Raw genomic sequence first — 25,068 nt, 5'->3', positions numbered from 1 at the left:
GGGTCCCTAAAATGGTCAGTATCTTCCCCCAGGGATCGATGGGACCATCCAATGGGACAATAATTGGTTGGGGGTCAGTAGGGTGCCAGTGAATGATGGAGGCTCGATTGGGGCTCAGTAAATCTACTGGGGTCGAAAGCTGAAATTCAGATGAGAAATTTGAATTAAGTAGCCACATGCAATATCATGCAATGAATTACGAATTATTGCGACACGATTTATGTATTATTACTTTTTGTCATGCATATTAGATTAGTTTTACTGAAACAAAATGATAAATTATCTGTTATGCAGAACCACATTACATGACGACACCATTATAACGTCTCTTTCACATCGATGAATTACTTTGAGTTTCTTTAGCTAGGTGAATTATTTTTACTAATACTGGATAAACATATTAAGTGTCTTAAATATACACATGAGATCTTCATTACTCTTGTCTCGTCCTATTCCTGTATATCTGTACCCTCCCCTCGTACCTCCCACCCTCTCCCTTGCCTCTCTCATTTCCCCAGTCCCAGGAAGGATGCATGTAGGTTTAGTATTGCTGTTTACCTCGCTTGCTGAGCGTACTCCCCCCATCACATACGAACCCAGACTCTGTACTGTGGAGAGCCAGTACATTTCCATCACCACCAGCAATAGGAGTGGTATCAGTGAAGTGAGTGTTGTGCAGTTACTGACAAACATAATGGCAGATGCTGATACCAAGAGGAGATGCCGACAATATTCACAAGAACATTTGAAATTTGTTGTCATCACTTCAGTTACCAATTAAACACTGCACATATGCTTATCATTTGAAAAGACTTTCAGTAATGATGCCATGAAACCTTCGAAGATGAAAGACCCCCTTGAAAGAGTTCTCTCTGACAAGGAAAATAAAGGTTTTCATTATTTCAAGGCACTGAAGAAATGAACCATTTGTAAAGACATTTTTTCACAACACCTGCCAGTGTTGATAATGAAGAACTGAAGGCATCCTACAGTATCTCCCTCACCATAGCAAAGAAAGGAAAATCGCATACAGTAGATCATAATTCTAACAGTTAAAAAGGTGACTGAACCTGTTATGAAGAAAGACTCTCAACCTGTCCTAAAATGCCTGCCATTATGTGCCAATACAGTGCAACGACGAACTGATGAGATGGCCGATGATGTGGAAAAAAAAACTTTGACATCTTAGCTTCAACATTCCAAGTTTTCTCTTCACCTCGATGAGTCAACTTTCGGCTGTTCAAATATTCTTATGGCCTATGTGAGGTATTACAGTCCAGCTCAAAAGTGCATTGTTGACGAATTTTTGTTTGCCAGGTATCGTAAAGCTGATGCAAAAGGTGAGACAATTATTCGGTGTTTGGAGGAGCGTTTGGAGAAGCACAGTATACCCATTAGCAATATTACTGCAGTGGCTACTGATGGTGCACCAGGAATGGTCGGCCGCTACAGAGGATTTGCCACTTTCTTCAAGGAAATGGTACCTGATGTACGTACTATTCACTGTGTATTACACAGACACCATCTTGTAGTCAAGAAACTCAGTGGTCTGTATGATGCCTTGAAAGTGTGTATCAGAACAATTACTAAAATTAAAGCACATCCATTCAACTCGCAATTGTTTACAATGCTATGTGAAAAGAATGATGAAACTTTGAACCGACTACTTTTGCACACTGAGATAAGGTGGCTCTGTAGGAGTGATAGCTTGCGAAGACTTGTAGACTTATACACTCAGCTGTGCAGTTTCTAACAGATGTAAACCCATCACTATGTGAAGAGTTGAAAAGTGTAGGAATTATCTGTTATATTTGGCAGACCTATATTCAAATTTAAAGATTTCCAGAAACGTCTGCAGGGTAAATGTATTACGATTATTAAGGCCAGTGGCACGTAGAAATTTTCAGTACTGTACTTTTGAAACCTACGGCAATTGGAAGAAAGTGAAAACATTTCGGATAGCGACCTGGAGACATACACAAAGCACCTTGAAAAATTGAGAGAAGACTTTTAAGTACCGGTAAACTTTGAGGACCTGGAGAAAATGCACGTGTCTGACTGGATTCTTACACTTTTTGACTTGGAAATAGAAAATGCAGACACTGACTCACATTTACAGGAAGAACTTATAGAAATTACCATGGACCTCGAAACAAAAGAGTTGTTCAGAAGTAAACGCCTAAGTAACTATTGGAGCAACGTAAATATTGTAGCTAAATACCATCGGCTTTGTGGTTGAAGATAATTTTAACCATGCAAATTCACTTTTAACAAAACAGAGGAGCAGACTGAACCTGGAGAAGCATGGTGACTTATGACTAAAACTCACCAGTCTTCAGCCAAATATCAGTGCCCTTGTTAACATTCACCAGACGCAGCTCCCATTAATGATACCAACTATTTCACTAAAAATGGGTATGTTAAATCTTTGATTTATTATATTTTAAACATCACTTAATTTTATGAAATCATACTATTATTATTATTATTATTATTATTATTATTATCTATCTATCTATCTATAGCCCGACGCCCTAATCCCGCAAAGGGTGGCCGCAGACAAAACGCCTCCAAGTCACTCCGTCACCCACCATTTGACTCCCCTCCCCCCAACTCACCCCCCCCTTCCTCATATACCTCTCGACTCCATCCCTCCACCTCATCCTCGGTCTACCCCTCCCTCTCCCTCCCTCCACCTCACCTACATACACCCTCTTAGTCAGTCTTTCATTCTCCATCCTCTCCACATGTCCAAACCACCTCAGTGTATTTCTCCTAATCTTCTCAACCACATCCACATCTACCCCACAACGTTCCTTCACTTCTTCATTCGTCAACCTGTCCCTCCACGTCACTCCACATGCTCCTCTCAAGTAACTTATTTCCACTGCTCTCACTCTTGACTTGTTCCCTTCTTGCAAGGTCCACGCCTCGCTTCCATACGTCAGGGTAGGGATCACAATACCATCATGCAGTGACTTCTTAACTTCCATACTCACCTCCCTATTTCTCATCACTGCTTTCAGTGTACCAACAACCATCCTTCCCTGTTGTACCCTTTCATTTACTTCATCCCCCAAAGTTCCATCCTTACTCATCACACTACCCAAGTACTTGAATACACTCACATTCTCCATATCCTCACCATCCAACCTCACTGCACACTCTGTGACTTCATTCCTCTCAAACACCATAACTTTACTTTTGTTTACATTAACTTTCAGCTTCCTCCTCCTACACACTGTCCCAAATTCATTCACCAAACCTTGCAACTCCCATTCATCTTCACTCAACAATACTGTATCATCAGCAAACAGCAACACCGAAAGCTTCCAAATCTCACCCTCATTCATTAGGGCCACCCCCACATCCACTGCCCTACCTTGAACCTCCTTTACAACCCCATCCATATATATATTAAACAGCCATGGAGACATTACACACCCCTGTTTCAGTCCCACATTGAGATCAAAGAACTCACTCAGCTCACCATCCACTCGCACCGTAGCCCTAGCTCCCTCATACATACTCTTCACAGCACTTAACAATTTCCCCTCCACTCCATATATTCTTAATACCTTCCACATACCTTGCCTATCTATTCTGTCATAAGCTTTCTCCAAGTCCATGAAGGCAGCATACACTTTCCCTCCCTTCTCTAGATACTTCTCCACTAAACATCTTAGAACAAATATCTGGTCTACACACCCTTTTCCCTTCCTAAATCCCCCTTGTTCTTCTCCAACTAGCTCCTCTGTCATATGCCTAACCCTATCAATGAGTATTCTACCATATATTTTACCAGTCACACTAAGAAGGCAAATACCCCTATGGTTACCACATACTTCTCTCTCCCCTTTTCCTTTGTACAGAGGAACAATTATACCTGATTTCCAGTCCTCTGGAACCCTTCCCTCTTCCCAAGCCAATCTACACAACTTCCATATCCACTCCACAACAATCTCACCCCCATACCTAAGCATTTCACCACACACTCCATCAATTCCTGGGGCCTTTCCCAGCTTAATCTTCTTCATCGCTTCCACTACTTCCGACCTACTGATCTCTTCCTCCCTCCTCTCATCTCTTCTTCTCCCAGCCATTCCCCAACCACTTATACTCACACTGCCCTCACTCTCTACATTCAACAAATCCTCAAAGTGCTCCTTCCATCTCCTCACTTTCTCTCTCTTCTCCACCAGCAATCTATTATTCCTATCTTTCACTCCCCTACTATTTCCCCTTTCACACTGCCTTACTTTCTTTACCTCCTTCCAAAACAATTTCTTACTCTCCCTCCATTTCACACTCAGATTCCTCCCAAACTCTTCATCCACTTTCTTCTTACTCTCCTTCACCAGTCTCTTAACCTCCCTTCTCCTGCTCACATATACCTCTCTCTTCTCTCTCTCATCTTCTCCCCTACCTCTACTCGCCAACCATTCACCATATGCCTTCTTCTTTTGTTCCACAGCTCGTTTCACCTCATCATTCCACCATGCTGTCCCTTGCACACCCTTGCATCTCCTCCTCACTCCACAAACCGCCTCACACTTTGCGCTTATCTCTTCCGTGAATATCTTACATACGTCTTCCACCCCTTCCATCTGCTCTAGCTCATACCTTCCCAATCTTTCTTCCACTATGCTCTTATACTCTGTCCTTTTCTCACTATCTTGCAATTTCTCCACTCTTCTCACAGGAGCTGCTTCCTCCTGTCTTCCCCTTCGCCTCCTCAACCACTTTCTTTGCAGCTCTACCTTGGCCATCACTAAGTGATGGTCCGAGACTCCATTCCCCCACCCTCTCCACACCCTTGCATCCAACACTTGTCTTCTCATTCGCTCATCCACACACACGTAGTCTATCATTGCCTTTCGTTCAACAAGTTCACCATCCATCCTCCTCATTACTCTCCGTGTATACCGGTGGATCATCTTATGACGAAAGTAGGTGTTGGCTATTGCCAACCCCTTACCAGCACAGATGTCCACCAAAGCACTACCATTCCCATCTACTTCAGCTGGCACACCCCACTGACCAACCACTCCATGCACTCGTACATTCCCAACTTTGCCATTCATGTCTCCAATCAACAGCACTCTCTCGCTCCTCTCAAACTTGTCCATACATGCTTCTACTCTCGCCCAAAACTCATCTTTCACTCTTGCCACTCGATCCTCTGTTGGAGCATACACACATACAATCGCCCATGCTTGTATACCTACTTTCATCCTCACCCATACAATCCTTGCACCCACTGTTCCATACTCTCTTATATTCTCCTTCCACTTCTTGCTTATCATCAGACATACTCCCTCTCTTGCCCTCTCATTCTCACTGACTCCCGCACATATACCTACACCGTATTCCCATTCTCTCATCCTTTCACCTTTCCATTTAGTTTCAGTCAATCCACATATATCCACTTTTGCATCCTCAAGCACCTTGACAATCTCTCTCTCTTTCACTTCATCATTCACTCCTCTCACATTCCACGTTCCTACCCTCAGAATGTCCTTTGTCCGTTCCTTAGTCGTCAACGTATGGTCCGTCCGGGTCCGAGGCGCTTTATTTGCTTTTTTAGTTAGTTCTTTTTACGGGGTGGGGCACTAACCCACCACCAACCCTTTTAGTCGCCTCGTACGACAAGCAGGGATACTGGGGGAGTATTCTTGAAACCCCCCTACCCCCAGGGGGTATTATAATTATAATAATAATAATAATAATAATTATTATTATTATTATTATTGCTGTTGTTATTGTTGTTGTTGCTGTTTTTGTTTTTCTTATCATTATTCGTAAAATGATTAGTAAATAGAGTAGAATTTATTAAACTACTTTCATATAATAAATGCTTGGGTGTTGATGAACAATCTGAAACTGGAAGAGGGGATCGATGAGATGAAGAGTTTAGGGGCCCCTGGGCGAGAGTGTTGGGAAAGATGAGGATTTTCTTTCCTTTTTCGAGAGCGACTTGGCCGTTTATGCAGCGCCGCCTTTTATTTTTCCTGGTTGTTACCGTCAGACGATTTTATTCATGGTTTTCGTACTAGAAGGGTTAATGAAAATGGAACACGTGTGGTTGCTATTGCCAGTGGGATGAATCCGACAATGTCCAAGATTTAACTGATGTGCGAATGGCTGTAAGACCCATTTCTGCACAGGGCATTCAGTTGATAACAATAACACTTCTTATAGTTTAATTTCCCCCTAAATCTGGCTTATTTCCACCTCGTTTAAAATTTGTGATATCAGAGCAGGATGGTGATGATTTCAACTTTTCATGCACTGTTGGCCATGGTTAGCTTTGCCGCACCTAGAGGGACGGCCAAATTCAGTGTGAGTCCCTGTCACTCACTGGATCGCTATACCTGTTATGAAAGATGAAATGTGGCAATTGCAACCGTAGATATTTTAGCTTCACCCTTTTACTTTCAGCGATTTTTGCGGCACCCACAGGGACGTGTCTGGGATGTGTCTGAGGTGAGTGTGGTATGCATCTGGGGTGTCTGAGGTATGTTTGATGTGTGCCTGGTGATTGTGTCCACAGACAAGGGACAGCTCTTGGAATATGCTGGTGTGGTGGATGCGACTGGGGTGGGTGCGCCAAGAAAAGTGTCCTTTGTTTTGTTGAAAGAGAGAGAGAGAGAGAGAGAGTATGAATATAGTAACACAGTATGCCACAGCAGCGAAAAAGTTTGCTGAAAATTGTTAGTTTATATCCTTTTAATTGAATACAAATCATGTGGCATTAGTCTGAATACAGCCCCTACGTACAGTGCAAATACAGCAGCGAAAAGGCTAAGGCAGGAATACATTACATAATCGTATACCACAGCCAAAGTGACTAAGACGTCCTAAAACACACACACACACACACACACACACACACACACACACACACATCTGCTTCTTCAATCTGTCCACACGACTGTTACCCGCCTGCCAGACTGCCAGCCATCACAAGCCCCGCCTTTTGTAGTCCCCGCCCACCTCCTCCTCCCCCACTGTTCCCCTCCCTTTCTCTTCCTCTTCCTTCCACTTCCCTTGCCCCCCCTCCTCCCAGCTTCTTCTCAGTTTCCTCTCCTGATTCCATTCCCCTCTCCCCTCCCTTCTTTTTCTGGCATCCCTACTTTGCCTCTTTCTCTTAGTTCCCTTCTACAATCCCCACTCACCTCCCCCTTTTCCCTTCTGTCAATTCCTCGTATTTCCTTCCCATTTCCCCCCTCCTAGCGTTTCCCTTCACTTTTCGTCCTCCTTTACCTCTCTTCCATCACTGATTCTTTGCATTCATTCATTTGCACCCCTATACTTTCCTGTCTCTCCTCGCTGCTGACACTCCCCATTCTCTAGTTCTCCTCCTCTGTTCCCTCTCTCCATGTCCCTGCTTAGTACTCCCACTTCCCTAACCCCGTCCCCCTTGTTCCTTTATCGTTCTCCTTACCTCTCCCCTACTCCCATTTACCCATTCATCTACTAGTTCATCCGTTTTCCCAAGTCTCGTCTTACCATTCTCCAAATCTCTAGTTTTAGACTGACTCTCCCTATTCCTTCCATCCTGATCAGTTTTTCCCCTTGACAGTCATTCCGATTCCACTTCCTCGCCTGCTTCTTCCCCCCTCTCGACCTCCCACTCTTCTCATCTCTCATTCCTATTCTCTCCCTCCTTCCCTCCTCCTCTCTCCCTTGTTATCCCCCCTTTTCTTTCCTATTTTACCCCACCTCCTCTCCGTTTTGCTCCTCCTTTCCCCCCTCTCCTTCCCCATTACTCACTTTTCCCTACTCCCTGTTTTCTTTTGTCCTTCACTGCTTCTTACCTCCTCCCCCTCTCCTCCTCGTTCCTTCCCCCCCTACCTCTGTTCCCCTCTCGGCCACCCTGTCTGCCTGTGTGGGTCTCACCGTTCAGTCGCTCATAGCAGGGGATCAGTGTGAGAGCAGACCCGGCAGAGGCAGGATGGCTGATCTTTACGCTCTAGACCACAGCCGAAGACGTTCACTGAGACTCGTTCTTGCGCTGGAACGTTGTCATGCTGCCAGTCGTTATAATTAGTGTTATGGGCATTCCTAATGATGTGTTCTGCGGTGACCTGTGTTGTAAAAAATTCCAATTTTATATGAGAAATTGAAAAGGAAAATAGCCACATAACCCGACTCACTTCAGTACTTGCACTGCTGCTGTAGAAACTGAAAATAGGTCCCCAGTGAGCTGTGCTTCATGATGAGAACAGAAGATGAGAGCTGCCAATATTACTGTGATTCCGGCGGCAGTGAGTGCGAGAGTGAGAGTGCGTGGAGTAGTTGGTCGAGGAGCCATGGATGTATTTGTTTTGTTCGTGTGCCTCAGCCTCGTCGCTGCTCAGCCAGGTTGGTGTTACCTAAATACAAATTTATTTGTTAATTTTCCGAAACAATGCTGCCCCCGTGAGTTAATTCAGGTTTTGTTAAGTTTGCTATATTGTTTTGTTTGTTAGGTTCCTTACTGATCTTTTCTAAATAGACAAAATCAGACGTGAAGTGTTACTCCTAATAGTTATCAGTTTTCTTTACCTGTATTTTTGGAAGGTGGTTTCATCCACGAGGTCATGCAGTTTGACAGACACATGTGTATGCAACCCCTTACATCCCCGTGACGTCTTTTGTCAGTTTGCTTTTATTTCAGATTATTTTATTCAGAGGAAAGGCATGCTGAAGGGTTTTACCCAATCCTTCTACTTCGAAAGTCACTCCCACTCAAAATGAAATCGTCCACTTGTAACAAAAATAAAACGGAAGACGCCAACGCCCACACTTTGCCCCCCCCCCTCCAAGTGTTCCCTCGTTTTCTTCAGTATAATACAGCATGACATAATTTATAGCATTCACATACCAACAAGTACACAAAAAGATCGCAAGTTTGTGATCAGGAAACGGATTTTTTTGGGGAGAGGGGGAGGGGTTGATGGAAGTTAAAATCAATATACTTGATCGAAAAAATAGGTAAATATGTACCTTAGATGGTTCAGTCATAAACTAAACTTCTGATAAGACAATTACCTTAACTGTAATCGTTACCTGGCGGTATTATATTGCTTATTTCATCTTGCCTGTGGATGGTCGTTTATATACCGGAACAAATTCTTGACATATTTTAGTGAAAGTTTTTATTACTAATTAACTAGTCAACAGATAATGCAATGGATTTTGCTATTGCCTTTGTTGTTGTCGTTCATGATCTTGTTCTTGTGGCCCCAGGCTACTGTGAAACAATCATCCGGTGAACTGAAGACTTAACTGCACTTCTGTAGTCCACCGTCTTCCATTCCAGCGATAGGAAGTTGAAGGACCTTTTTATAACCGAGCAGCTCCTCTATCCGACTGTATTGGTGCCACCACATGAAGGCGATCCTCTCCTGCACCAGCTTTAGTGTTGAATATAAAGATACTTTGAGGAACGTTATTTACTAAGTGACACTAGAAAGAACTATTGGTCGATATTGCTTTTATCAACGTAGGGAATTATGTGACATTAATATCTTCACTACCATGATATCTTATAGTTTATTAGTGCTGTCTCCAGACAATTTTAATCAGTTTATGCGAGACATGTAGAATCCTGGGGGTTAAATATAGCCTTTATTAACCCCTTCACTTTAATGGCTTTGTTTTCACCTAACGGAACTGGGCCACTCCCACAACTTGAATACTGTCGTGGTTGAATGAAATTTGATGAGCCTTAGTTATGAGGTAAGACTGAGTCTCGTTGATAGGTAATTAAACTAGAAAGCACTCAGCGTACCTCCGCCAGCGCCATTAAAATGCATCCGGATCTGGATGCGTGGAAAAATTGTGTGGAATACATAGGATCCGGATCCACCCCCAAATTTAATCAGTTGTTCCTTGACCCATGGCATGCTCTTCCACAAAATTTTATTGAAATGCACTTAGAACTTTCGGAGATATTGTGAAAGATACATAAGATCCGGGTACGGATCCGCTCCCAAATTTAATCAATTCTTTCTTGGCCCATGGCCCACCCTTCCACCAAATTTCATTGGAAATCAATGAGAACTTTTGGAGGTATTGTCCGGACAAACAATAAAATAAAAATCCTGGATCCGGATGAAGAGTCGGATCACCACCAAAATCTAATTACTCCTTGGGCCATACCCTACCTCTACAAAAAAAAAAAAAAAAAAAAAAAAAAAAAAAAAAACAGCAAAATCCGGTCATAACTTTTTGAGGAATCTTGCTAACAGACAAACAGACAAACCAACCAACCCCGGCATAAGCATAACTTCCTTGGCGGAGGTGATAAACCTTTCACTCCCGCAGTACTAGGCCATCAACCTAGCTGAAAGGGGTCAGGGATCTTCATCAGGTTAGTTAGGGCAATGATATCGTCTGATGGTGGCCTGAGATAAATAAACCGCGAAAAAAGTGTCATAGAAGTGAAACGATTAAAAGTATGAATTGATCGCTAAAGAGATTATCCTTGTTGGGAATTACATAAGCAATTTATACTTGAGTTAAATTGTTCTGCTAATACTATATTCCGTAGTAATAAAAATAATTTAATAACACGAATCTGTGTATTCAATGGATGTGCATTATGTTTAGTTAATCAGTTTCTCATAAAGTGGATGTTTTGGATATTTTTTGCCTCTTGTGTTATCAGAGAAATAAACACCGATTTATTAGATAAGGTTAATACAGCTTACTCAAGCTACAGTAGAGGTCTTAGTGCCTTATCATACGTTACTGAGGAGAATTCGTAGCATCTCCTCCTCAGTAGTTTATTCTACACATCGCTATTAACATCTTACTGTGTGTTATTGATGTATTATATGGCGAGATAAAAAATGATATAAATAGTATGCAAGGGAAAGCAGTACACACAATAAACCTCTAAGGAACACGTGTTTAGGCTTTTCTAAGCCAGTTTAATACGACCATTAGGGTCAAGATACTCAGTCCCTTGCTATGACAAATGATACTAATAGGCAGAGGAACCGAAACTTGTTGTACCCAGCATCAAGCATCATTTCTTAAAGTTCATGGTCGGTGTAATAACAATATACACGTACATTACAGCAGTATGTAACAGAGAGAGAGAGAGAGAGAGAGAGAGAGAGAGAGAGAGAGAGAGAGAGAGAGGTATAGTACCGTATGAATACAGTAACACAGTACTCCCACAGCAGCGAGAAAATGCTGCCAATTGTTAGTTTATATCCTTTTAACTGAATACAAGTCATCTGGCATTGGTCTGAATACAACACAAACGCACGGTACATACAGTATACGGCAGCGAAACGGCTAAGGCACGAATACATTACATAATTGTATGCCACCGCCAAAGCGACTATAAGACGTCGTAAAAAACTGCACACACACACACACACACACACACACACACACACACACACACACACACACACACACACACACACACACACACACACACACACACACACACACACACACACACACACATCTACTTCGTCACTCTGTCCACAGGACTGTCACCCGTCTTCCAGTCACTATAAGCCCCGCATTTTGTAGTCCTCGCCCACCTACTCCTCCCCCACTGTTCCCCCTCCCGTTCTCCTCCTCTTCCTTCCACTTCCCTTGCCGACGCCTCCTTCCCAACTATACCTCTCCTGATTCCAGTCCCCTCCTTCCCCCCCCCTTCTTTTTCTGGCATTCCTACAGTCCCTCCTTCTCATAGTTCCCTTCTACAGTCCCCACTCACCTTCCCCTTTCCCTTTCTGTCAATTCCTCGTATTTCCATCCCACTTCCCTCTCTCCCAGCGTCTCCCCTCCCTTCTAGGCCTCCTTTACCTCTCTTCCATCACTGATTCGTGACTTTCATTCACTTGTTTCCCTACTTTCCTACCTCTCCTCGCTGCTGACACTCTCCATTCGCTAGTTCTCTTTTGTCCCCTCTCTCCATGTCCCTGCTTAGTACTCCCACTTCCCCAACCCCGTCCCCCTGCTCCCTTCTCGTTCTCCTTACCTCTTCTCTACTCCCATTTCTCCATTTATCTACTATTTCATCCGCTTTCCCAAGTCTCATCTTATCATCTTCCAAGTCTCTAGTTTTATACTGATTCTCTCCCTATTCTTTTCATCCTGATCATTTTTTCCCCCTCGAAAGTCATTCCGATTCCACTTTCTCCCTTTCTTGCTACTTCCCGCTTCTCGACCTCCCACTCTTCTCATCTCCCATTCCTATTCTCTTCCTCCTTCCCTTCTATCTCATTTTTTATCCCTCCTCTTCCTTTTTTTACCCCTCCTCCCCTTCTCCCCTCTCCATTTTTTTACCCACCCTCCCTTCTCTTTTTTACTCCTCCTCCCTACTTCTCTCTTTCCCCTCCTCCCTGTTTTGTCCCTCACTGCCCCTTACCTCCTCCCCCTCGTCTTGCTTATCTCTTTCCCCCCTCCCCTTCCCCTACCTCTGTTCCCCTCTCGGCTACCCTGTCTGCCTGTGTGGGTCTCACCTTTCAGTCGCTCATAGCAAGGGATCAGTGTGAGAGCAGACCCCGCAGAGGCAGGGTGTTGGATAATATCGCTCTAGACAACAGCCGAAGACGCTCAGTGAGACTCATTGTTGCGCTGGAACGTAATCATGCTGCCAGTCGTTATGATTAGTGTTATGGGCATTCCTAATGATGTGTTCTGCAGTGACCTGTGTTGTAAAAAATTCCAGTTTTATATGATAAATTGAAAAGGAAAATAGCTACATTACCCGACTCACTTTGATACACTGCAACTGTAGAGGCTGTGAAAATAGGTCCCCTGTGAGCTGTGTGTCACGATGCGAGAAGATGAGAGCTGCCAATATTACTGTGATTCCGGAGGCAGTGAGAGCGTGAGTGAGAGTGCGTGGAGGAGTTGGTCGAGGAACCATGGATGTATTTGTTTTGTTTATGTGTATCAGCCTCGTAGCTGCTCAGCCAGGTTGGTGTTACCTAAATACAAATTTATTTGTTAAATCCGCCGTACGTTAGATGATATTTCTGAGTGCAGTCCTTTCACTCTGATGGCGCATGTAACTTTTGCATCGTAATAACAAATGTTTTGGTCTTCAAATGTTATTACTTTTTTTTTTTGTTTTTTTCAGTGCGGATGACAAATAAATTGATTGAAATGTGCCTTCGCCAGTTTCATTAAAAAATTCAACTTGGAATAGGTAAAGGTGAGACAGTGGTCCGGTAAATAACTGTTGTTGTTGTTGTTGTGTCCCCAGGCACATCTGAATGTGTACCCAGTGGGTTGCAGACTGACCTTATCTCATCTTACAGTTCACCATCTTCCTACTGAAGGGACAGAGAGTGAGTTGAGGGACATTTATATAATCCCGGCTGGGGCAGGGAACAGTTTCAGGATTTGAATTTCTGAAAAAGCAGACTTTTCTGATCTACCAGATGACCCGCCGACATGTCATAAAAGTACCCCCGCTAATACCTGTACACCAGTCCTGTATGAGACAGTCCTAGCATGTATTCAATGTGGATGGTGGGTGGTAGCGCCGAAATGGTGACATGTGGAGGTGTAGGAGGACTACTGGGCCCCAAGGAGGACTACTGGGACTTGAGAATAGGCCCTGAAACCTTTGCCCAGAGTCGGACACGTAAAAAAAAAAAAAAAAAAAAATCAGGCACTGGTGGTACCCAATTAAGTCGGTGCCACCACATAGAGGCATTTTTCCGATATATCGGTTTATGTAGTGTTAATTACATGTTAACAACCCTAACTCCCACCAAAAATCTAGGGTGAGGTGGGATCCAGAGACAAAGTAAGACAAGCATAAAAAAGAATACCTAGTGAAAGGTACACACGTCATTCACACATCATTCACACATTAGGAATCATTGCTCATCTCACAAAGCAACTACTATCACATGTTTTATTGTATTTTTTAACGGATGCATTGTACAGTACATACGAACTGACCTCGTGATTATAGTTAAGTGTGGAGAGAATGGAGGAAAAAAAAGTTGCTTAGGATTAATACCTATCGACTGAACAAAGGTAATTTCGGCAGGTAAGAAATTTTTATTGAGCTGTAGTCTTCACCTAGAATACGATGCATAACACTAAACTTTATAACCAGGTCCCCAGCTGTGGGCTACCTCATGACGAACGTTGATAAAGAGGAAATAAACTTTGACCAAAGATCTTACCGATTCGAGAAAGAGCAGAGAGAAAAGGGGAAAGACAAGACTGAGGTGAGGGTGGGGTGGAGGACCACAGGTGAGAGAAGGAAGGGGGGGGGAGAGGTAAATTGGTGTGTGTGTGTGTGTGTGTGTGTGTGTGTGTGTGTGTGTGTGTGTGTGTGTGGAGGTGCAGGGGGATGGGGTTATATGAAATGGGTGAAGAGTATCATAGGAGAGTGTTGTGAGGTGACTGGACAAAATGGAGTAGGTGGGCAACGGGTAATAGTAACTTCCTTTGGTGAGACAGAACAGAATGAGTGAGGGATAAGGCGAGAGACTTTGGGGTGAAGGAGGGTTATGTATGGGATTTTAGGGATGTGGCTGGGCTAAGTAAAGGGGACTGTGGCAGATTTTAGGTTGAAAGAAGATTTTTAGAATGAGGATGTTTATGCCTGTAGGGTTGGAGTTAGGATTCCAGGGGCTTCAGTGATGAGTGAATGAAAGCACGAACCATTGAAATGGGCAGATTTCTGTTGGTTTTCCTTCCACTAGATATTTTTTGGTTCTATGGACCTTATCCCATCCTTAGGTGGGTGTATGGATGATGATGATGATGATGATGATGATGATACTGGGAATATGGAATATGGAAGAAATGAGTGAAGCGTAATATGTGAGATTTTGGAGTAAAAGAAGGTTAATATAAAGAATTTTAGGAATGTAAATGGAGTGAATGAGATGCAACGGAAGAGATTATAAAGAGAAAGATGTCTGCCATATAAGATTATATGGGTTACAAGAGACGATAAATAAAGGAAGACTGGCGTAAGAGATTTCATGGATGGTTAAATAGAAATCAGAGAAGGAGAGCTGACATGAGGGATTTTAGAGATAATGTGAGAGGACGGAGTGAAAGAAGCTTGACATGACGGATTTTAGGGATGATGGGAAAGGATTAAATATGAGAAGCTTGACAGAATGAATAATATGGATGATGGAGGAATTTGAAAGAAGCGTGACAAAAAGGACTTTAGGGATTGTGGGGGAAGCTGAAGTGAGGCAGGGATAACTTGAGAAACTTCCCTATGAGAAGTTTTCACAACCATAGTAGAGTCCATGTTTAAATGAAGAAAATAACACTAAACTGAATGACTCATGAAAGTAATTAGTTGTAATCAACACTATGATAACCTTTCATATGTGCAGTAACCTCTTTAATGTGATGATATAATATTTTTTATTTTACCCGTTTTTTACCATTATAATCCTCTGTGAAGAGATTTTTCGAACTGCTGAGGTTAGAAACAGTCTTCATTTACGTGCTTAAAATGAGAGTTGAGTAACATTCTGATACGGTAGTTGAAAGAATAAATCATAAAAATACGTCCTCGGACTGAAGGATTTAACAACACACTGACTGGAAGCATCTCAACGAAGGTATATTCAGGACTGGGGGTTTGTTTTCACCTGACGGAACTGGATTACCCACTGAAATTTCATGAACGTTGTTTCAAGGTAGGAATGAGTGTCTTTGGGTACTAGTCAGACCTACCATTCAGTCTGACTGGCTGGCACAGTCTTCACCTTTTGATAAAATGAAAGGGGTTAGGGGTTTTCATCATAAAATAAACGTATTATAAGTATGCTTTCTCTATTTTTAGATTTTGGTGAATGGAGAGAGCCTTCTTCAATGTTATCCTTGTCATATTCTCAGCGTCTATTCGCTTTCGTACGAAGTGTAATGCGTGGGTTCAGAAGATGGTTGTTAATTTCTCTTTCGTTCCTACATTCCGAGTGTTTTGAGGAAACTTTTATTTTTTTTCATGACCATATCAAAACTAAAATGGACACACCCCAGTTCCTTTACAAAAGCTCATGGACAGTTACTGCAGACCTCAAGTGGTCAGTGAACGTTGTGTTTGATATTACATAGGCCATATACTAGTGGTCTCATGGTATTAAATAATCTTCCCTAATTATACATGCTTCCATTTTTCCTTACTTGGTAGGCCATACCTTATCCCATCCTTAGGTAGAAAGAGAGAATCATGATGACAAAGATGACGCCTCCCATACAGGTGCACCTCCAGTGATCAAGGAACACCCAAGCAACGTGGTGGCGCGGCGCAATGACCCCGCCACTCTGAACTGCGCTGCCTCGGGCAGTTCCAGAATCCGATGGTTCCGGGATGGGGAGGAAGTGGTCACGTCATCACAGGATCAGCGTTCACACCGGGTGCTTCTGTCCTCTGGGTCACTGTTCTTCCTGCGGGTCACGGCCACCAGGAGGGACAGTGATGCAGGAACATATTGGTGTGTGGCCTCAAACAGCTATGGGGCCACACGTTCAAAAAATGCCACACTCACTGTGGCCACACTGGCCTATGACTTCCAGCAGCAGGCTGACTCCTCTATAAAAGTGCTGGTAGGGGAATCCATCACCTTGCCCTGCCGGCCTCCCAAGGGCACTCCACCACCTGAGGTGACCTGGCTCAGGGACGGACACCAGGTCACCAACTCCAGCCGCATCAGTGTCAGCCAGGATGGTGACCTGATAATCGCTCAGGCCGTCCAGCAGGACTCGGCCAAATACATATGTCGTGCCCGCAACGCTGCTGGCGCCCGTCAGGCACCGCCATCTCACCTCACCGTCATGAGTAAGTTATTTACAGTATGTGTTGATGATTACTCTTCCATCATAATTAAAAGGTAATATGTGCTACAGTAGATGAAAAATAGGTATGTACTAATTCAAAATCCCTAATATGTGTCTTCCCTTCAACTTTGCAGGCTATCGTGAGGAAACCCCATCTCACCTCACGGTCGTTAATAAGTTAACTCCCTCAGTACGAAAACATCTTATTTGTTAAGTTCTTGTTGTGTCCGTGCTGTTTTACTCAGCACTGGGAAGGCTTTTTGAACTAGTGGGATTAGGTATAGCCTTCATTAACCCCTTCGATACAAGATGTCTTAAGTTGCATACACTCGTCTTGTGGTTATACGAACAAAATGTAGAATACATCAAGGGTTTCACTGAGTTGATTGTTGGGTACGTGTATGTTTATCCCTGGATCATATTACCGTGGGTATTAGGCTCCCTAACATTTTTCTTAATATGTTTGGAATTACTATGCCAAAATATTTTATGGCATATAGCTATGACACTATTATTATTATTATTATTATTATTATTATTATTATCATTATTATCCATTTGTGGTAGGTGGGGGCGCTCACCATCCACTCACTCGATGTAGTGCTGCTCTCGGGTGTCTGTCCATTCCTCTCTTCCCTCCATTCCTTCCTTCCTCCTCAGTCTTTCTTTACTTCATTCTTTCCACGTCCTTCTGCCTACGGGTGACTTTACATTCCCTCTTTTGTTTTTCTGTCCTTCATTCTTTCCTCTTCCTTCTGCCTGTTGGTGACTCAACACTGAGTGACAAGCCGAATGGTTTCCTGGTGTACAGGAAACCATTTGGCTTGTCACTCAGTGTAGAGTCACCCACAGGCAGAATGAAGAGGAAAAAATGAAGGAGAGAGTGACAGAAGGAGTGTAAAGTCACCTACAGGCAGAAGGAGGAGGAAAGAATAAAGGAAAGAACGAAAGAAGAGGATGAAAGGAAAGAAGAGTGGAGGAGAGGAAACGGCAGACACCTGAGAACAGTACTACATCAAGTGAGTAGATGGTGAGCTATTATTATGATGATGATGATGATGATGATGATAATTATTACTTATGATATTTCAAAGGGTATTTGGCCTAGAGCCTTCAAACTTGGTCAACTTAGTCTGACACTGTTTGCCTCTTTTAACCAGATATGGTGGCAATCAGTCAACCAGATCTTTGGATATTATCCGGAACAGAGAAAAGTGAGTCAGCCTCGCTGTCTCAAGAACCGCCTAAGTTAGGAAGCTAAAAATTGTACTATAAAATAGCCTTAAGATGGACGCATGCCGGAAGGGAGTATGGTTCCAATCGGTTGATTATTCTCCGATATCGCCTGGGGGAGAAAATTGGGACTTTCCCAGATATTCGGGATATCACCTAATTTCCCCTTAAGGATTAAAGCTAAAGCCACCAAACTTAGTGGACTTATAGGCTCTGATGACCTAAGGTGATGTACACAAGATCTGTGACCTTGACCTCGCCTGGAGTAAAATAATTGGATCGTTTCCAGTATTCCAGATGTCACTTAATTTTCCATGAAGGATCGAAGCTAGAGCTACCAAACTTGGTGGACTTATAAACTGTGATGACCTAAGCTGGCATGCACCTTCACCTCACGGCCCTTTTATAGCTCGGTTTCAAGTAGGCAATGGCTGATACAAGGTTTTCTTTATGAAAATTGTCCTTGAAGAAATTTGTCGTGTTTTTGTAATTATTATTATTGTCATTATTATTATTATTATTATTATTATTATTATTTCTCATAACAATAATAATAATAATAATAATAATAATAATCTATCTATCTATCTATATACCTAGGCTGCTTCCCCCAAGGAAAGGGAGGTAGCCAATTATAATAATAATAATGATAATAATAATTCTATCTATCTATTGCCAGACACCTCAATCCCGTTTGGGGTGGCCACAAACAAATCGCCTCCAAGTCGCCCTGTCCCCCGCCATTTCACTGCCCTGCTCCCAACTCACACCCCCCTCTCTCATATACCTCTCCACCCCATCCCTCCATCTCATCCTCGGCCTCCCCCACCCTCTTTCCCCCTCCACCTCACTCACATACACTCTCTTCGTCAGTCTTTGACCCTCCATCCTCTCCACATGGCCAAACCACCTCAGTGTGTTCCTCATAACGCTTCCTATCACATCCACATCCACACCACAACGCTCCTTTATATCCTCATTCGTCAGCCTGCCTCTCCATGTGACTCCACAGGCTCCTCTTAAATAACTCATTTCCACGGCTCTCACTCTTGACTTCTGTCCTTCCAACAACGTCCAAGCTTCACTTCCATATACGTTAGAGTTGGTATCACAATACTGTCATGTAGTAACTTTTTCACTTCCATGCTCACTTCCCTGTTTCTTATCACTGCTTTCAAAGAACCAGCAACCTTTACCCTTTCAAGCACTTCACCCTCCAAACCTCCATCCTTACTCATCACACTACCCAAGTACTTGAACGTACTCACATTTTCCAATTCCTCACCATCCAACCTCGCTGTACATTCACTGACTTCACCTCTCTCAAAGACCATCACTTTACTCTTCCCTACATTCACCTTTAGATTCCGTTTCTTACACACTCTCCCAAACTCATCCACCAAGCCTTGAAGCTCCCCTTCGTCTTCACTCAACAACACAGTATCATCTGCAAACAGCAGTACAGGGAGTTTCCAAACACGATCCTCTCTCACCAGGGTCACTCCAACATCCACTACCCTACCTTGTAACTCTTTTATTACCCCATCCATGTACAGATTGAACAACCATGGAGACATGACACATCCCTGTTTCAACCCAACTTTCAAAGAGAAAAATTCACTTAGTTCACCATCCACATGCACTGCAGCCTTCGCACCATCGTACATACTCTTCACAGCATTCAACAACTTCCCATCTACTCCATATATTCTTAACACTTTCCACAATCCTTGTCTATCCACCCTGTCATATGCTTTCTCCAAATCCATGAAAGCCACATACAACTTCTTTCCCTTCTCTAGAAACTTTTAGACTAAAGATCTAAGAATGAATATCTGATCTACACAAGCTCTTCCCTTCCTAAAGCCTCCCTGTTCTTCTCCAACTAATTTCTCTGTTCTTTGTCTAACTCTGTCAATAAGTATCCTACCTTACACTTTTCCTATTATACTAATAATAATAATAATAATAATAATTATTATTATTATTATCACTATTATTATTATTATTATTATTATTATTATTATCATTATTATTATTATTATTATTATTACTGGTAGTAGTAGTAGTAGTAGTAGTAGTTATAGCAGCAGTAGTAGTAGTAGGAGTAGTAGCACTGTAGAAGCAGTAGTTGCAGCAGTGGCAGTAACCCCAGGCTCATCAGAATGTGAACCCAGTGGCAGTGGACTGCAGTTTCATTCCCCTTCTCTTGCAGTCCACCATCTTCCTTTTAGGGGAGGCCGAGGGATGTGGGGAATGTTTGTATAACCTGACAACAGAGCTGCTCAGTCATATCAGTGCTACCACATGAAAGCATCTCTCTCCAGCACCAAGATATTATTATGTTTAATAGCGCAGAGCATCAGTGTGTTAAATGCATGAATGGATTGTTAGGCCATTGTTGTTGGCATCCCAGGCTCATCTGTACGTGAACCCAGTGAACTGCATGCTGAAGCTGTCCCTCTGTAGGCCAAATGATATTAGCACATATTATTAAGAAACTAATTCATAAGAGAGCTGCTTGTCTGCATGGTTACTGAATTACCAAATAGTTCATGCTGCATTATTATTAAGAGGATATGAAAGTATAATAAATGACACAAATGACCTGTCAATAAATAATCATTCTCCCAGCACCACCGTGGTTTGAGGAGCAGCCATCCAACACGTCAGTGGCGTCGGGTGCTGGTGTAGAGTTGGGTTGCCGGGCGAGGGGCTTTCCCACCCCGACAGTCACTTGGAGGCAGGTGGATGGAGGGATGTCACTAGGAGGAGCCACTATTGAGGACCAGCGATTGGTTCTGCAGAAAGTGACGGTGGCGGACTCGGGTGTGTATGAGTGTGAGGCGAAGAGTGAGGCAGGTGTGGCCACTGCCAGGGCTACATTCACTGTGCTGGATGCTCCAGTGCTGACCCAGCGGCCTCAGCACCTGCAGGTGATCCAAGGCAATGAGGCACAACTGCGGTGCCTTGTGGAAGGCGAGCCTGAACCCCTCGTGCTCTGGCGCCTCCCTTCTGCGGACAGGACAGCTGTTCTGTCCCCTGGTCACAGCAGCAGCCACGCCTCAGTGTCAGATGATGGCAGTACTCTCCTGTTGCACCAGCCATCCACACAGGACACCGGTGTTTACTATTGTTGGGGCATTAACAGTGGTGGAGGGGTGAGTGGGAGAGCAGAAGTGGTGGTGGTAACAGCACTGCCTCCACCAGTAGTGGGTGTGGGACCTAAGGACCTGACAGTGGCCCCTGGAGGAGTGGCGAGGTTCTCTTGTGAGGTGGTGAGTGAAGCAGCTCCAGCGAGTGTCACCTGGTGGTACCAGCCCTCCGCACACCTGCCGTCCCGTCAGCTGAGCCAGCACCCTCACCAGCCACGGTTCTCTCTGCCAGAGAACGGTGCCCTCATCATCAAAGACGTGTGGCTTGACGACGCTGGCATATACAGCTGTCACGTAACTGCAACAACAGGCAGTATACAGCAGGAGGCAGTGCTTAATGTGGTGGAGGACACAGAGCCAAAGGAGTCGCCACTACTGCCACCACCACCCACCAAGCCCCGTATACTGGGCTGGAACCAAACTGCAGTGCATCTAAGCTGGTTGCCCAACTCCCAGGGCAGCAAGGCTGGCCTCCATTGGTATGCTGTGGAGTACTGGCGCCAGGGATGGTCTGAATGGCGGGTGGCTGATGCTGTCATCACGCAAGAATCATGTGTTGTCAGTCATCTGTCACTAGGCCACACCTACACTTTCCTGGTGCGTGCTGTCAACAGTCAAGGAGCATCGTTCCCTAGTCCTTGGTCTGATCCTGTCTCTACCAGAGCCAACCCACACCCCACCCTCACTGCAGAACAGGTATGGTATGTATAAATTCTCCTAAGTAATGTTGTGAAAAAGATTCTTTGTATAAGGAAATGTCTTCTCTCCTACAAATACTGAGCACGTCCTTGTAAGCGATTATTAGTGACGAAAATGCTGAAAAAAAAAAAAAGGTGTAATAATACATAACTTAGGGGGACTTGTTTTTTTTTTTAGGAAAAGAACAGTTAGAACCCTTTATGCATACAGGTTGGTCGGTAAATTGCCATCTCCAGATGTATATGTTGCTGGGGACGGCCCAGTCGGTTTTTGTGAGGTGTGAAGATATTTTGGCTGCTTCTTCACGTTACTGATAAATCTTCCAGTCAATGGACATAACAAAAATTATAGTATAAAGCTTGAAAAGGATTATGGAAAGTAGAAAATGATGCATGGTATAGACTGGTAATGCTGACTGAGGCGTAGCCTACCTGAAACACATAAGAACTGGGCAGCGTAATTATATGAACCACCCTGTGCCTTCCTCAGGTGCGACAGGTCCAGCGTCGCCTGGCGCGTCCGCTGGTAACACTGACCAAGGCCATGGCCACAGCAGCAGACAGTGTTATACTGAACTGGAGCTTCCTGGAGCCAGTGGAGGACTGGGTTGATGGGGTGCTGGTGTATTGGATGGCAGAGGGAGGCAGGGTGGAGGTAGCTACCGTCCTGGGCACCTCGTCCACCTATCACCTCCACAACCTGCACCCCAACACGCCCTACACCTTCTTCATCGTACCCTTCTTGCACAGCGTTGAGGGCACTCCATCCAACTCATACCACCTCACCACGCCCGAGGACGGTAAGTTTTAGGTCCCATATGCTTGATAGCATAGGAGGTTTCGTAGCACCTCTTCCTAAGAATTTGTTCGGGATATTACACATTTTTATCCTCTTTTACGTTTCTAAGATATACTGTACAGTATTGATACTAATATTTATGTAAATTATATGATGGAGACTATCAGGGTGTAATATGCACGTTAAAGTACTAAGAAAAAGGTGCTAACAGTTATGAAGCTTCCAGTGTCAGTTGTAGCCTAGTATGACCCTAGGTTTCTTCCAGCTTCGGGATTACAGGAAAATAATCAATACGATTATTTTTTTTTTTGGTTTGCTACCAGTTTTATACTTCCTGTCTTCTTGCTTCTGGATCTTGCTTTACTGTCATTATCATTGAATAAAAAACCACGATGCTAGTGCTGGCAGCGTTTTGACGACTGAGTTCGGTTTGAGAGAGACATAGGTTTGGAGGGGTTGTAACCCTCACTAACCCTTTCCATTAGAAGGATGCTTCGTAGGTTGAATAAAATATTCTGGAGGCAGTAGGAAAAAAACAAATAATACATCCCTGGCAGTAATTGGTATGTCAAAGACATGTGGGCTGCGTTAGGTATTGTATGATAACATTAACTACCGTACAGTACTAATGCTGTTTGAGGCTAATTATAGAAGAAACAGTGTTGTGGTTACAGTGATAGGTATTCAGAGTACTAGGTTATAATTTGCAGCTTACGCCAAGCACCACAAAGTCTGTGTTTGTGCCATATGCCAGTGGTCTTAGAGTAAACCATGTGTCCCTGGCTCTATCAGTATCATATGTAGAGAAGCGGTTAATCGGATAGTAAAACAGATCGGTACAAGTAAGAACTCAGATACATAGATTGATAAACATGCAGACAGATAAAAAAACAAACTGAAACAGATAGATAGATAACTGATTGACTGAAAATTTGAGAGTACTGAGAGTATTGTCATTACAACCTAACCTTAATTTTAAGTGTTCATTCCTGTCTTTCCAGTGCCACTGACTGCGCCAGGTAACGTGCGAGTAACGAGGCAAAAGGAGGGTTCAATGCTGATCGAGTGGTCTGGTGTTAGTACTGAGGAGGCGCAGGGGGAGGTGATAGGGTACAAGGTTACACTCAGCCACAACGGTAGTCAGGTTACCGAGACAGTTGGTACACCCTACCTGGAAACTCGTGATTTACTGCCTGGACACATATATACCGTGCGTGTGGCGGCGCTGACAAGTGCTGGAGCGGGACCTTTCAGTGCCCCTGTAGTGGTGGAGGGGCAGGGGTTACGCAGGACGGTGGCGGCAGGGGAGGTGCTGCATGCTCCACCACAGGCAGTATGGTTGGCATACCTACTGATTCCGCTGGTGCTGTTACTGGTGCTTGGTGTGGTGTGGTACTTGTGGAGGGTACGGCACAAGGCACCACCAGCCAGCCCTCCTCATGCACCCCCATTGTACCAGGACCCTTCCATCAATATGTACAGTGACCACAAGGTATGGCGGCCGTCTGACAGTGATAAGGATTCCAGCTTATCCTCCTCACGACTCCTCAAGTCAGATCAGCTGGTTAGTGAGTACGCAGAGCCGAGGTTGCTGCTGCCCAACCACACTACTGAACCGTACGCCACCACGGCCCTGCTGGCACCATCACCACCACACACGTCCTGCTGCCATCCAAATGATCAGTCTGCTGAGATGCAGGTCAACTGGGCTGCCATCCTGCCACCTCCGCCAGACTCTCCACCTCCAGATCTTGACCTGGGGGAGCCACGGCAGCAAGGAGCAGCGCCAGGGATGTGCTCCAGGGCCTCCCAGTATGATAATGTTGGCAAGGTGGATCCCTACAGGAGGCCTTGTGATGCCGACTCTGAGCACACGTACGAGCCTTATGCACAGGTCATCCCTTCTGACAGATTCCACACCTTCAGCAGCCTCCAGCGATGTGGAGACAATAAACTGTGTGTTGACTGCCACCTCGCTCACCCTGGCCAGCCACCACGCGGTAGTACACACTAGCAGTTGTACCAGTGATAAAACGATAATGTATTTACTGTGACGGAAGAACTATACGTGCATACTGAAATTGGCGTGAGTATACTAGTTTTGGCTAAACGTGGACTTTCATAACAGTGACAAGAGTGCAATGTATTTACAGGAAAATTTTACCCCTGTTCTAAAACCGATGTGCATTTACAACAGTTTCAGCTCGGCATAGATATATAAATCCTCCTCTAGAGGAGGATTTTGTATCTTCATACACACACACACACACACACACACACACACACACACACACACACACACACACACACACACACACACACACACACCGCGTAATTCTTACATTTGAATAATGGTATTGCCAGTTAAACACCTATCCTCTGTACTTCG

The 25,068-nt window shown here is 44.0% G+C and overlaps 1 protein-coding gene and 1 pseudogene across 1 annotated transcript; both read left to right on the top strand.

Moving 5' to 3' along the window:
- The first annotated feature begins 790 nt into the window (after window positions 1-790).
- Window positions 791-12,630, top strand: LOC145414781 (uncharacterized; annotated as a pseudogene).
- A 166-nt stretch (window positions 12,631-12,796) lies between these two features.
- Window positions 12,797-24,693, top strand: LOC145414765 (roundabout homolog 1-like). Its single transcript, XM_080284241.1, has 5 exons — window positions 12,797-12,850; window positions 16,171-16,795; window positions 20,662-21,878; window positions 22,371-22,680; window positions 23,681-24,693. Exons 1-5 carry the CDS (start codon window positions 12,797-12,799, stop codon window positions 24,691-24,693), a joined length of 3,219 nt encoding a protein of 1,072 aa, XP_080140367.1.
- Window positions 24,694-25,068: the final 375 nt, after the last annotated feature.

The sequence above is a fragment of the Coenobita brevimanus genome, chromosome 13, assembly GCF_032717465.1.
Source record: "Coenobita brevimanus isolate Jiangsu-jjx chromosome 13, ASM3271746v2, whole genome shotgun sequence".
Classification (NCBI taxonomy): Eukaryota; Metazoa; Arthropoda; class Malacostraca; order Decapoda; family Coenobitidae; genus Coenobita; species Coenobita brevimanus.
The sequence above is the reverse complement of the archived record's forward strand: the minus strand, read 5'-3'. Positions and strand labels throughout refer to the sequence as shown.